Raw genomic sequence first — 14,234 nt, forward strand, 5'->3', positions numbered from 1 at the left:
GCCTGGACTGAAAGGGACAGGATGAAATGAAGGAAGAATGACTCTGCAGGTGGTTCTGGGGCTGGCTCCTCCTTAGCTCCAGAAGGCTGCTGCCCAGTGCTGAGATGGCAGGCCATACCCCCTCTCCTGGTGAGGCCTGAGGTTATAGCATTCAGCCAAAAAGGACTATTCTCATGTCTTAAACTTGAATGGAATTTGCCCTGCTAGCTTTCAAACTTGGTTATGACTGTGACTGCACCCCTGCCTCCCTCCCCCGCCACCTTCCCTGTGATTCCCCTTTTTGGAAAGGGGATGCATATGTTATGCCTGTTCCACCACTGTGTTGTGGAAGTAGATATACTTCTGTCTGGCGTCACAGGTTCACAACTGGAGAGCAATTTTGGTTTAGGATGAATCATATCCGAGTCTTACCCATACCTGAGGTAGATGATATTTAAGATGAGATTTTAGATTTAAGAGTTGATGCTGGAAATACTTTGTGGGTTGCTGGCTATGTATTTTGTGTGATGGAAGGACATGAACTTTTGAGGGGGTGGGCAGAAGGTAGATTATAGCTGAACTGGTCTCCCCAAACCTAACCACTCATACCTCGGAATGTGATTGTGTTTGGGGGTGGGGTCTTTCCCAAGTTAAAATGAAGTCATCAGGGTTTCTCTAATCAAATACGGCTGATGTTTTATAAAAAGAGGAAATGTGGAGACAGCCTCACATACAGGGGAGAATGCCATGTGAACATGAAGACAGCCATCTGCAAGTCAAGGAGAGAATCCCGGAACAGATCCTTCTCTCACAGTCCTTAGAAGGAACCATTCCTGGAGTTCCCGTCGTGGCGCAGTGGTTAACGAATCCGACTGGGAGCCATGAGGTTGCGGGTTCGGTCCCTGCCCTTGCTCAGTGGGTTAACGATCCGGCGTTGCCGTGAGCTGTGGTGTAGGTTGCAGACGCGGCTCGGATCCCGAGTTGCTGTGGCTCTGGCGTAGGCCAGTGGCTACAGCTCTGATTCAACCCCTAGCCTGGGAACCTCCATATGCCGCGGGAGTGGCCCAAGAAATAGCAACAACAACAGCAACAACAACAAAAAAGACAAAAAAAAAAAAAAAAACAAAAAAAAACAAACAAACAAAAAGAAGGAAACATTCCTGCCAAGACCCTCTGGCCTCCAGGGATGTGGGACATTAGATTTCTGTTGTTTAAGCTGATTAGTTAGTAGTCCTTTACTATAGCTGCCCTTGCAAGCCAGCATAACAGCCACAAAGCTACCTTGAGTTAACTTCATTTAAAAGGAGCAAAAGCTTCATTGTTAACTTAGCTTATTTTAGGGGCTTTTTTGTTCATAGATCATACCAGGTTGATCTATTCTGTTTTTTTTTTAATGAGCTAGATCCATGATTCTTAGTGAAGTTTCTGAGCTCTCATATGTCTGGGTTTCTGAAGTGATGTTCCAATGGTTCACCAGAAATAATACTGGATTGAATACTAGTCAGAAGGTGTTGGCTCTGCAACCACCTGTTTTGGCAGGTCACTTATTTCTAGGTCTCAACTCCCTCTTAGTGGGAAAAAAAAAAAAAGAGGTTGGTTTTGATGATTTCTAATCTAATTTTCAATTCTAAGATTCTATAATAATGTGTTTTTTTTTTTTTTTTTTTAATTTGAAGCCAATATAACCAAGGGGAGGAAGCTGAGCCATTAAAAATCCATAGGGATGGATCTAGGGAAGGGGACTCAAATGTGGTATTCCTGCTCTTTGGGGGATTTTGTTTGGGGTGTAGGAAAGGTACTCAAGATTGTAATACTGTATTTGATTGTATTTAACTCCTTTTAACACACACACACACACACACACACACACACACACGCACACACACACACCTGCTTTTAATCAACACTTTCAAACTCAGTTACCTATAGAGCCAGGCAGCTACTGTCAGGGAGCAAAGTGGCCAGGTGAGGAGAACTAGGGAAAATTTTAGAGCCATTTAAAGGAGGCAACTGATGCTCAATTCTAATTCCTTTTTGCCGGAAAATAACAGTGGGCTTGGTGTTGCCAGAGCTTAAGATACTTGATTAGCTAAGATATCTGGACTTTATGTGAAATCTCTGAATTTTAAAATATTGGTTCAAAACCAAAAATCCTGTATAGGTCAAACAAAACTTTCTAGCAGGTGAAATTTGGAGGAGGCCATGAGTTTGCAATCCTTATCATAAACAAAAAAGATGCCCACTTTACACAAAACATCTGCCTCTGAGGAATTAACTAGATGGTTCCGTGTAAATAAAATTAGTATCTACATCTTAAATGAGTTAACAAAATATTAACCTTAATTCACATTACTCAAGAGGATGGCACCAATTAATTGGACAGATCATTAAAAAAAAAAAAAAAAAAAAAAAAAACAGGAGTTCCCGTCATGGTGCAGTGGTTAACGAATCCGACTAGGAACCATGAGGTTGCAGGTTCAATCCCTGCCCTTGCTCAGTGGGTTAAGGATCCGGCGTTGCCATGAGCTGTGGTGTAGGTTACAGACGCAGCTCGGATCCTGTGTTGCTGTGGCTCTGGCATAGGCTGGCAGCTACAGCTCCGATTAGACCCCTAGCCTGGGAACCTCCATATGCCGTGGGAGCGGCCCAAGAAATGGCAAAAAGACAAAAAAAAACCCAAAAACCTTAGCTTCACTATTAGTTTTTAACTTGGAACTCAAGAAAGTTGCTAAAATGTAGTAGTCTATTAATCTAGCTTTCTTCTCTCTTGGTTTTTTTGCTTTTGGCTTTGTCTGAGGCATTCAACATTCCCAGGTCAGGGATTGAATCTGCACCACAGCAAAAGCAGAGCCACAGCAGTGACAATACCTGCTGAGCCACCAGGGAACTCCTCTCTTGGTTTCTAAGTCATTTTCTCTTGGTAGTTGTAGAACAATGGCCAAATGTAGGTCTGAATCAAGCTAATCAGGGGGGAAACAGGGTGTCAAAAGAACTTCCTGAATAATGTATATTAGACACATTTGATTAAATATAGTCTTTCTCCCAAGAAGCTGATAAAAGTTTATATTTTTTCTCAAAATATTTTTGTAAGTTAACTAAAGGCTTTTTATAAGTTAACTAATAAAGATGATGATTCCCATTGAACAGAGAGGAAAATGATTCAAAGATTAATTTTTAGTCCCCCAAGCTGTGGCCTGAACTGAATAAAAATATTTGACACTTTTTCTAATAGACCACTGCTGAAAATCCAGCCAGCTGCTGAGAAAGGAAACTTTCAAATTTCTCTGGGCCATTTAACACTGGTTAACACCTTGACATATACAACCTTAGAAGATATACACACAAAAAAGTCCAATTCAGTAACATGCAACAACTGTGTTTTATTTGTCTGATTAGATCAATTTCCTGGCATAGTGTCTGGCACAGAACAGGGTGCTTAATGTCTATGGAGCAGAGACCATTTACTGGTGGCATCTACAGTGTGGTGACTGTATCGGAGGCGAAGCCCAGAGCTCTCTAAAATCCTCAAACCATCTTGTCTTTGGATGTATTCTCATGCAGGGCTCAAATCACTACATATCTGTGCTGTTGCTTTCTCCACTTTCCCATTTTTATGTTATCTTACATACACTTTGGACAGGTTTTGCACAGCGTGGGTATGATTACGTGCCTTGCCCAGATGGAGGCTCTGCCATAAATAGAAACAAAAAAGAAATCGAATCATAGGTTAAGAGAGTTTTTGTAGCAATGAAGTATCACCCTTTACTGCCCCTACCTCTTTGCCACCTTCAAGATTTGACTGTGACCACCACTAGGTGAATCACAGTTGCCAGAGAGGCATTCTGTGCTACTTAGAGTTCTAGCAGAATGGTGCCAGGACCTCTCAGAAGCTACTGCACCCACACAAAGGATGACACACAAAGGTCTGGATGACTTCTAATGAGACTGGTTACATTGAACAATTTATCTATTTAATCAGGGGTCCCTTTACCTAAGGCAATATTTTGTTAGAGTAAGCATCCTAAAAAAAAAATTTTTTTTTTGGTTAACACTACATTTCTCCCTATAAAATTTTATAGACATGCTTCTTTTCTCTTAGATTTGCATGTTTTACTAGCTAATATGACAAAGTGAGTAATAAACCTTTCAGGTAACTGCCAGCAGCCCTTAAATTAATATTATAGTTATAAAAATGACACTTTATAAGAGATCCTGTGCTACAGTGGAATTTTCCTTCTTTCTCTGCACACACTCTTTTAGACAGCAATTCCTTTGTTTTATGCTCCCCTAAACAATACTTACTTCTCTGTGTGTCCCAGATATAGCTGTTCAGAACTTCTCCCAGCAGGTACAAAAAGTTCATTAGGATGGTTGTAGACCCAAAGAAGAGGATTCTGGCTCCTGGGCCAATGTGTTCCAGGAAAGGGTACACCCACATCCCAGTTACATGATGCACCCAACACACCCTGCAGTGGAATTGGAAGGGAGACAGAGACAGAAGTTATTCTCATGTCAGATTTCAAAGCTGCTGCTCTTACTAAATACAGACCCCTTACTCCAAACATTCTTCAGCAATGCCAGTCGCAGTCTGCTTCTGACACTCAGCAGCTACCAGAAACTTTGATGTTGTTTGTTTGTTTTCTTTTGTTTTTTATTCTAAAACAATTTTAGACTCTCAGGAGAATTGCAAATATGGTACCAAGAGTTCCAGTACGCCCTTTACTCTGCATCTTAACATCCTGTCTAACCATGGTACAAGTACTAAAATGGAGCAATTAACATTGGCAATACTACTTATGGAACTGCAGACTTTATTTGGAATTTCTCAGTTTTCCCACTGGTGTCCTTTATCTGGTCCAGGATCCCACATCGTATTTAGCAGTCCTGTCTCTTCAGTCTCCTCCACTCTGGCAGTTTCTCATTCTCTTCCTGTCTCTCTTGACACTGAAGGGTCTCGTCAGGTACTTAAACTGTTGTTTTTCCAAATACTGTTACACAATCTTCCTAATTCCTTCTTTATGTAATGAAACAACACAGCATTAGGCAACCACATATCATGAAACCTAGGTGAGAATATTCCAGGCTGTTGCCAAGCTGCCTTCCAGCTAGGAACCAATATGTATCCCATATGCTGACAGAACCATCTAGTAACCTCGCTGACACCTGGCTTCCCACAGCCTGATCTTTGGATCACTTTTTGTTTCTTTATCTTCCCCCGCCATGTTTTACATAACCCTTGCTTGTAATTATTCTATTTGTGTTGTAGAGATATTTTGGGCTCAGTGGGAATACTTCACTAATCTCCACCGTTTTCAAAAGTTCCCCTAGACTATTTGCTTCACTGGTTTGGTCCTGACACAACTGCTGAGAACTCTTTTCCAAAACATTCTTGGGCTCATTACTTTATCCATTGTTGGCAATTTTGAAGACTAAATAAAATACGGATAACTTCATTGCATGGGGAATAAAGATGACTTTAAACATTTTTGTGTTTTGGGGTCATCTTCCTTATCATCCATGGCTTCACTCCTCTCTAAGGAGTTTATCTGTGTCTATATTACCAATATATAAACTTCATCTAAGGCAAGAAACCTGCCTTGACCTTAGGCTCAGTGAGGGTAATATCACTGACCCCTACCACTTGAGGAAGTAAAAATTGAGTCTGGGAGGGTGGTGGTGAAATCTTACTCTTTTTGAGTATAAAGTATGTATACATACACACTACACACATACACACATATAGTATATATAAAATGTAAGCATATATAGTTTAAAGTATAAATATATGTACACATATATAAAAAACATAAAGAGATATTCAGTTTATCTGTGATATTAAAGTTCCATGGGCCCAGCAATTCCACTCCTAGGTTTGTAACTAAAAGAACTGAAAGTAGAGATACAAACAGGTATTTGCACACCAGTGTTCATAACAGCATTATTCACAATGACCGAAAGGTGGAAACACCTCGTGTCCATCAACAGATAAATGGATGAACAAAATGTTGTCTGCACATACAATGTAATATTATTCAGCCATAAAGGGGAATGAAATTTTTGTATATGCTACAACATGGATGAGTCTTAAAAACATTTTTCTAAGTGAAATAAGCCAGACACAGAAGGACAAATATTATATAATTCCATTTATATAAGATACTAGTATAAACAAATTCATAGAGACTGAAAGTATAATAAAGATTGCCAGGGGCTGGGGGGTGTGAAGAATAGAGAAATTATGTAATGGGTATAGAGTTTAAGTGATGATAATGATAATATTTTGGGTATAGATAGTGGTGATGATTAGATAACATTATGAATGTAGCCAAGGACACTGAATTGTACACTTACAAATGGTTAAAATGATATATATTATGTTATGCTGTGCATATCTTACCACAATGAAACAATTTCATGGGTGGAAATTAGAGGAAAAAATACCTAAAAAGCATCCTTGGTGGAGAGAGTCAATAATGGAAGAAAGATTGAGAAACCCTGCCTTGGAGGCCCCTAACCAGTTCAGCTTGAATAACTGTCCAAACTAAAAGATTTTTACCAAAAGAGGAAGCCAAGCTAGTCAAGGTTTTTGTTTTTTTGTTTGTTTTGTTTGTTTTTTTTAAAGATGAAGCATTTGTGAGAGTCAACAGGGATTCTGATGCATCATATTTTGTTTGTCCATATGTTAGAGGTGGTTTTATTTTCCTAATCTTGTCTTAGTGTAAGGAGGTGTTGTGAACCCATCAAATGACTTACTAATTTCTATGGCGATAATACATTCTCTCCAAAATGTAATTGTAATAGAGCTGTGATTGATTTTGCAAACCAATGTATAAAATTATAATCCCACTCACTGTAAACAGTTTCCTCAACGAGGCAAATTAGGAGCAATTCTAATTATGAATGCCTCATTATATTTTTATACTTGTTCCTGGCATTCTACTTGGAATGAAACTTTCCTGAGTAGCTTTTGATAATGTCTGATATCAGGCCTCTATTCCTCGGATGTCATTTGTAATGCACTTTTGCTTTGTATGGAATCATCTTATACTACTGAATAGATGTAACAGCCATACCCACATCCCCTCTATCTCTAGAGGACTCCTAAATTCATAAATCCAGCCTTGACGTCTCCTGATCTCCACAGTTCTATATATACCTAATTGCACACTGTACATCTCCCCTTGGAGAATGCATCTCCAAGCTAACACTTCCATGATGTCATCATTCTTGTACATCTGTCCCCTCCTTCCATCATCCAAAAGCCAACACATGTCTCCCATAGCCTTCACTTCTCAAATCAATGACTACTACATTACCCTAGTAGTAGCTTGAGGTAGAAAATGTGGGGCCAGTTTTGACTTTTTTTCAAAACCCACATCCAATCCATCCTTAGGTCCTACGGGCTCTATTTTCCAAATATACCTTAAATATCTATCTCTCACCATTGCCACCACTACCGCCTGGACTCAAGTCATCACCAGCCCTCACTGGCACCAGTGCAGTTGCTTCCTGACTCTACTTTCCTCCTTGCTACAGTTTATTCTGTAGCCTCTTCTCAATGGACCATCTAGGTTGATCTGGACTGAAGTCAGGGCCTGCCACTACTTTGCTTAAGTATCTTTTGTGTCTCACATAGAGTAAAAGAAAGAGTCCCTGGGTGGTTCTTCAAGGCCCTGCCTAAGCTTGCTGGGCACTTCTCTGACTTTGCTCCCATTCGTCTCCTCTTGCTCGATCCATTGGCCACACTGGCTCCTTGGTATTCCTTGAGCACATGAAGCACTGTATTTGTTCCTGTGTCTGGAACATTCTTCTTACCCCCATTTTCCCCAGTTTCCACAGGGCTCCTTTATGTCTTTTGAGTTTTTACCCAAATACCACCTTCCATCTTAAGTCTTCTCAAGCTACTATATCTAAAAATTACCACCCCGAAACTCACCACTGTCCTTCCCTTTAGTTTTCTCCTAGCCATTTATTTTTACTTGTCTGTTGATTATCTATCCAGTGAGCACAGGAACTTTTAGCTATGAAGTTCATTGCTAGAATCTGTGTCCCTTGTAAATGTGTGACACATAGGATGCACTCAAAAATCACTCGTTGAATTGCTAATTGAATAAAGGAACATCAATGCCGGAGGCCAGCTCCGGCGGCCAGGGAGTGTACACTTTCCCGAAGAAGAGGGACGGACGTCAGCTTTTGCATCGGAGACAGCCTCTTTGTCTCTTCTTTCAGGGCACTGGACTGCTCAAACTTTATTGGCAACAGTGGTTGATTATATAGACAGTTTTTCACTACAGATTACACTACAGTGTTAAAAGTACATTGGTTAACTATTACATGGTATAGCAGCTATGCATCCTGTTTTAAGACTTCTATCTTAACTAAACTTAGTGAGTACTTTGAAGAGGCCATAGACACAAGAATTTGGCATTTACAAACCTTGTTTGTAGACTGGTGCTTATCTTCAAAGCGTTATGGCAGGGAGGTAGTGTAAGTAAATATAAACCAACTTAACTAAACTAGCTATCACTTAAAAGCTTTTAAAATCAAAGACAAAACTCACAGCTAGGTTTTTTGGATAATATATGTCTAACTTTTATGAACCTCATTAAAATCCTAACTCTAAAGTTTACTATATAACTAGTTAATAGATAAACACTATGTTTTAACTAAGTTGGATTTAAATAGGGGAAAGTCCTTCAGGATGAAATTCTTACTATATTATTGTTGTAATTTTGTTAAATCACAAGTCACCACAGGAAAATAAGAATGGGAAATAAGAATAATAAGCAAATGATCAGGAAAGACTGAGGAAAACTGAATAGCAAAACAACAGGAAAGACTAGTCACCTGAGAAACAATCCATGTTCTCCAGCGCAAACATGGAAATTGTTTTCCCAGGAAAGCCCCAGTTCTTCCCCATCAACATCAAAATGAGAGCTGTGTAACCTGAGGCCTGCCCTTGGCTTGTACCATGCAGGCAGGCTTTCATCCTGACCAGAGGCCCACCTTGGGCATGCACCGTTCAGGTGAGCTTTCATCCTGACCAGAAGCCCACCTTCGGCTTGTACCATTCAGGTGAGCTCCTTTCCTTGGTTAGGAACCTGCCTTCAAGTTTTTTTTGCCATCAGGTAAGGTCCTTGTTTTGAGTCCCTGCACTTTCTCGGCTCCCCGCACATCAAAAACAACAATATCTGTTTATTGAGACTCCACTGACTTTGCTCCCATTCGTCTCCTCTTGCTCGATCCATTGGCTACACTGGCTCCTTGCTATTCCTTGAGCACATGAAGCACTGTATTTGTTCCCGTGTCTGGAACATTCTTCTTATCCCCATTTCCCCCAGTTTCCACAGGGCTCCTTTGCCAATGACTTAAAAAGTAATTTAAAAAGTCTCACTCTCCTACCCTAAATCTTTAGGTCCTTTGTCAGAAAACCTTTCCTATAAAGAATCAGATAGTAACTATTCTTAGTTTTGCAGGCCACACTGTCTCTGTCACAACCCTCTGCGCTACCACTTCAGTGTAAAGGCAGCTGTTGACTGTATGTAAACAAGTGAGCATGTTCATGTTCCAATAAAACTTTTATAGACATTGGAATTTGAGTTTCATGTAATTTTCATATGCCATGAAATATTCGTCTTCTTTAGATTTTTTTCCCAATCATTAAAAATATAAAAACCATTCTTAATGTGTGGGTCATAAAATATACAAAAAGTAAAAAATAGGTGGTGGGTGGGCTGGATTTAGCCTATTGTCTATAATTTGCTGGCCCCTAGTTAAAATAGTTTTTTGAATGGTGGCCAACAGACACATGAAAGGATGCTCAGTGTCATTAATCATCAGGGAAATGCAAGCCAAAACCATAATGAGCTATCACCTCCCACCTGTCAGAATGGCTATGGTCAAAAAGACCACAAATAACAAATGTTGGTGAGGATGTGGAGAAAAGGGAGCCCTTGTGTACCATTGGTAGGAAAGTAAGTTGGTGCAGCCACGACTAAAAACAGTATGAAGATCCCACAAAAAATTAAAAACAGAACTACCATATGATTCAGCAATCCCACTCTTGGCTATGTACCTGATGAAAATGTAAACATTAATTCTAAAAGATATATGTAGCCCAGGAATTCCCATCGTGGCTGAGTGGAAACGAATCTGACTAGCATCCATAAGGACGCAGGTTTGATCCCTGGCTTGCTTAGTGGATTAAAGACCCGGTGCTGCTATAAGCTGTGGTGTAGGTCACAGATGTGGCTTGGAATTGGCATGGCTGTGGCTGTGCATAGGCCAGTGGCTATAGCTCCTATTTGACCCCTAGCCTAGGAACCTCCATAAGCCACAGCTGTGGCCCTAAAAATACAAAAAATAAAACAAAATAAAAATAAATAAAAGATATATGTAACCCAATGTTCATAGGTATTATTTACAATAGCAGAGATAGGGAAGCATCCTAAGTGTCCATCAATAGATAGAATGGATAAAGAAGATGTGGCACATATATATATAATGGCATATTACTCAGGCATAAAAAGAATGAAATTTTGGGGAGTTCTTGTCATGGCTCAGCAGGTTAAGAAACAACAAATATCCATGAGGATGTGGGTTCAATCCCTGGCCTCACTCAGTGAGTTAAAGGATCAGGCATTGCTGTGAGCTGTGGTATAGGCCTGCGGCTGCAGCTCCAACTCAACCCCTAGCCCAGGAACTTCCACATGCTTCGGTGTGGCTGCTAAAAGAAGAAAAAAAAAATAATGAAATTTTGTCATTTGCAACAACAGAGATGGATCTGGAAGGTATTATACCTAGCGTAATAAGCTGGACAGAGAAAGACAAATAATTTATGTTTTTTATTTATATGTGGAATATAAAAAAATAAAACAAAAAATGACTATAGGAGAGGGCTTGGGAGAGGGGAAGGAGATTAAGACGTACAAACTACTAGGTATAAATTAAGATATGAGGATGTAACATACAAAACAGGTAATACAGTCAATATTTTATAATAACTTTATATGGAGTATAATCTATAAAATATCAATCACTGTGTTGTACAACTGAAACTAATATAAGGTTGTAAGTCAACTATACTTCAAGAAAAAAGTAGTTCTCTTCATTTCACAAAGAATTTCCATTCAAAGCAGGTCACCAGGTCTTCCCAGCAATCCTAGATATACCACTTCATCCTATTCTACTGCCTACTCTACTGAGATAAAAATCAGAGTTTATAGAGCATAAAGACAATATGTCAACTGACAATGGAAATGTAAAATTCTCAGGTCAGGGAAGTGGATAGCTGTTCTGTGTATTTGCTCTAATATGATTTGAAATACTTTTTACTGTGTTCAACCACCTGATGAGATATAATTTCCTCCATTTCACAGATAGAGAAACTGAGACTAGATTAAAGAACTTGTCTTTAAAAACAGCAAAGCCAGGAAATGAAGTGAGGGTTTTCTTTCTTTTTCTTTTCTTTTTTTTTTTTTTTTTTGACGTGGTCATCAAACCATCTCAGATCCAGAAGTCCTGTTGTGTGGTGGGGTTTTACCTGGATTGGTGTGAATGATGCATCCACTTGTCCTAACAGGTTGTGCTTTCACCATTTGTTTCCTTGATGTAATCAGGGCTCAATTTTCTGCACAAAAAATGACTCAGGGCCTTGCTCATCTATTTGTGGAGAATTCTGTTTCTTGGTTGACTTTCAATTTCTATCTCATTCTAAGGCCTTCTTGTCTTAGTACCCAAACAACTCATGCTTAAGGTAATGACGCCAATTTTAATTTTAGCCTAAAAAATGGATAACCATAACGTGTGTGTGTGCACACACATACATGTACATACATACGCATATGCTATAGTACCGTAAAACTCTTGAGATTGCCTGTTTTATTGAATGTATCTATAATTTCATTCACTTGACTGTGCAATTAAAAATGATATTTATTAATGCTTCCTATCTGAGTACTGGGCTGCACACTAAGGATACGGAAGCATATGAGGCACAGGTGATTCCTGTCCACTTGCAGTACAGTCTAGTGAGGAATACAGCTATTCACGGAGAAATGACAGGTGTAGTCAGAGTTAAGCATAAGAATGTCATGGGTGCACAGAGATCACTATATACTTTTTTGTGAACCTTATACTTATCATTAGGCTTTCTTTCCCTTGTATGTTCACCTTTCTTTTAAATCAGTTTTTTCTAACCTGATAAATATGCTCAAATGTTTTTCATTCAAACACAATCAAAAAGTTTCTATCAACTTCACAAATACTGCCCTGTATCTCTCCTTCTTTTTAAAGACAAGCTTCTCCAATGAGTCTACACTCATTGAATCCACATCTGTACTTTGCACTCACTCCTCCATCTACAGCAGTCTGTCTTCTTTTCCTCATACTCCACCGAAATGTACTGGCTCTTTGACAACAATTTCTGTTTTCTTTCTACCGCTTTGGCTGTTCTTCTTCTTTTCCTTTGCAAATTCACCCTTTCCTGCCCAGCCATAACATGCTGAATTTTCTTAAGAATTGGGTTTTAAACCTTCTCACATAACACATTCTCAGCTGATGAGTTCTTTCATGTCCAGGTCTGCATAAATACTACCTATACATAGTATTTCATAAATCTATGTCCTAATCTGGATCTCTCCTCTATAGAACAATTTATCAAATAGTCCTTATAACATCTCATTTTATATAATCATAAGGATACTTCCAACTCAATATAGCTATAGCCGAAGTTAAGCTTTCTTCCAGCAAACCTGGTCACCATCTGGTATTCCATTCTGCAAATGGTACTACTATTTGTTTAATTTCATAACTCAAACCTGGGGTCATCTTCGCTCCCTCCCTCTCTTTCACCACATATATTCAATGCATTATCTTGTCTTGTTAAGGTTATCTTACACATCTCTAATATGTTGATTTTCTTCCATCTCCATGACCAACATCTTAATTGTGTTATAATCATTTCTGCCTAGAGTATGGCAATAACTTCTAATTTGTCTCCACATCTACTTTTGCCTCCCTCCAATTCATCCTGACAACTGCCAGAGTGAACTTTTCAAACTAGGAATCTGAACTATGTCCCTGCTTCAAACATGTCAGTGGCCTTCCGTTGCTTTTTTTTTTTTTTTTTTTTTTTTTTTTTTTTTTTTTTGGTATTTGCACGTTTTATTTTTTAAATTTTTAAAAATTTTATCTTTATGTTTTCCATTATAGTTGACTTAACAGTGTTCTGTCAATTTCTACTGTACAGCAAAGTGACCCAGTCATAAAAAAGACCCTCATTTTAAATGAATTTTAAAGGGCCCTTCATAGAGTTGGCTTCCACCTGTCTCATACCTTGGTCCTATCTCACTGGCTTTCATTTTGTTCCATGATTTCACCATGTTCCTTCTTGCCAGGTGGTTTTACACATGCTTCTCTCTCTGCCTATGATGTCGGCCACTTATCCCTTAGACTCTAAGTTTTATTTCTCCTTTATATCTTAGCTCAACTATTAATAACTAACCAGTTGTCACACAGGACAGTTTTCCCTGATCTACTAGACTAGGTTAGATTTTATATGCTCTTATAGAACAATCAATTTTTTTTTTTACTTTGCAAGCTCTTCTTTTATTATTAGTAGTTAACTTCAAGTGATACCTTTATTTGCATAATATTTCTCTCACTCTTGCATATCTAAGTTCTGTGAGGTGAGGGAGTGTCTATTTCTACCTATCACTGTATCCTTAGCACTTACCACATGCCTGTCACACAGAGAAGGAATAAATGAATAATGTAGCATTTAGGCTGTGATGGGAAGGATGAGTAAGAATTATTTGAAAAAAGGTGGGAGGCAAGAACCTTCTAGCCAAATGGGGCAGTATGTCCAAAGACAGGAAACAAGAGAGAACCCCCAGATCTTCAAGAAGAAACCATTTATATTGAAATTTAAGGACAGGGTATGAGGGGCTAGCAGGTGCCAAACTGTGGGTGGCTTTTTAAGCCATGGTGAGAATCGTGGACTCTGTCCTAATGTGGACAACAGAAGGTCTTCGAAACATGTTAAATAAATATGAAACAGATCAGATTGACCTGGAAATCCATTGTGTCAGATGTGGTAGCCACGACTGGAGTGGAGTGGTAGTAATGGGAATGAAAATTAGTTGGTAGATTTAAGAGCTATTTAGACTAGTGTCCATCAACAACTGTAGGTCATAAGCAGCGGCATACTGTATGCAGTCAGGAGAGCTGGTATCTTTAGAATGTTTGCAAGCTTG

General features: G+C 39.1%; 1 protein-coding gene and 1 long non-coding RNA gene across 7 annotated transcripts in view; one reads left to right on the forward strand and one right to left on the reverse strand.

Moving 5' to 3' along the window:
• LOC110256604 (uncharacterized) overlaps nucleotides 1–14,234 on the forward strand; it is a 138,558-nt gene that overhangs the window by 84,270 nt on the left and 40,054 nt on the right. The window lies entirely within an intron of this gene.
• Nucleotides 1–14,234, reverse strand: part of AIG1 (androgen induced 1) — a 252,199-nt gene that overhangs the window by 3,259 nt on the left and 234,706 nt on the right. For 2 of the 6 annotated variants that reach the window (XM_021072467.2, XM_021072446.2), the window contains 2 exons: nucleotides 4,282–4,445; nucleotides 3,650–3,667 (listed from right to left, as the gene is read on the reverse strand). In XM_021072467.2, coding sequence (XP_020928126.1) covers nucleotides 3,650–3,667; nucleotides 4,282–4,445 — 182 coding nt within the window. Of the gene's footprint in view, nucleotides 1–3,608; nucleotides 3,668–4,281; nucleotides 4,446–14,234 lie in introns of all 6 variants that reach the window. The other 4 variants (XM_021072459.2, XM_021072454.2, XM_021072473.2 and 1 more) reach the window with 2 other exon arrangements.

This window comes from Sus scrofa, chromosome 1, assembly GCF_054392235.1.
Source record: "Sus scrofa isolate SSC_HxYL_T2T_F1_AM1 chromosome 1, Sscrofa_HxYL_maternal_Yorkshire_Landrace_v2.0, whole genome shotgun sequence".
NCBI lineage: Eukaryota > Metazoa > Chordata > Mammalia > Artiodactyla > Suidae > Sus > Sus scrofa.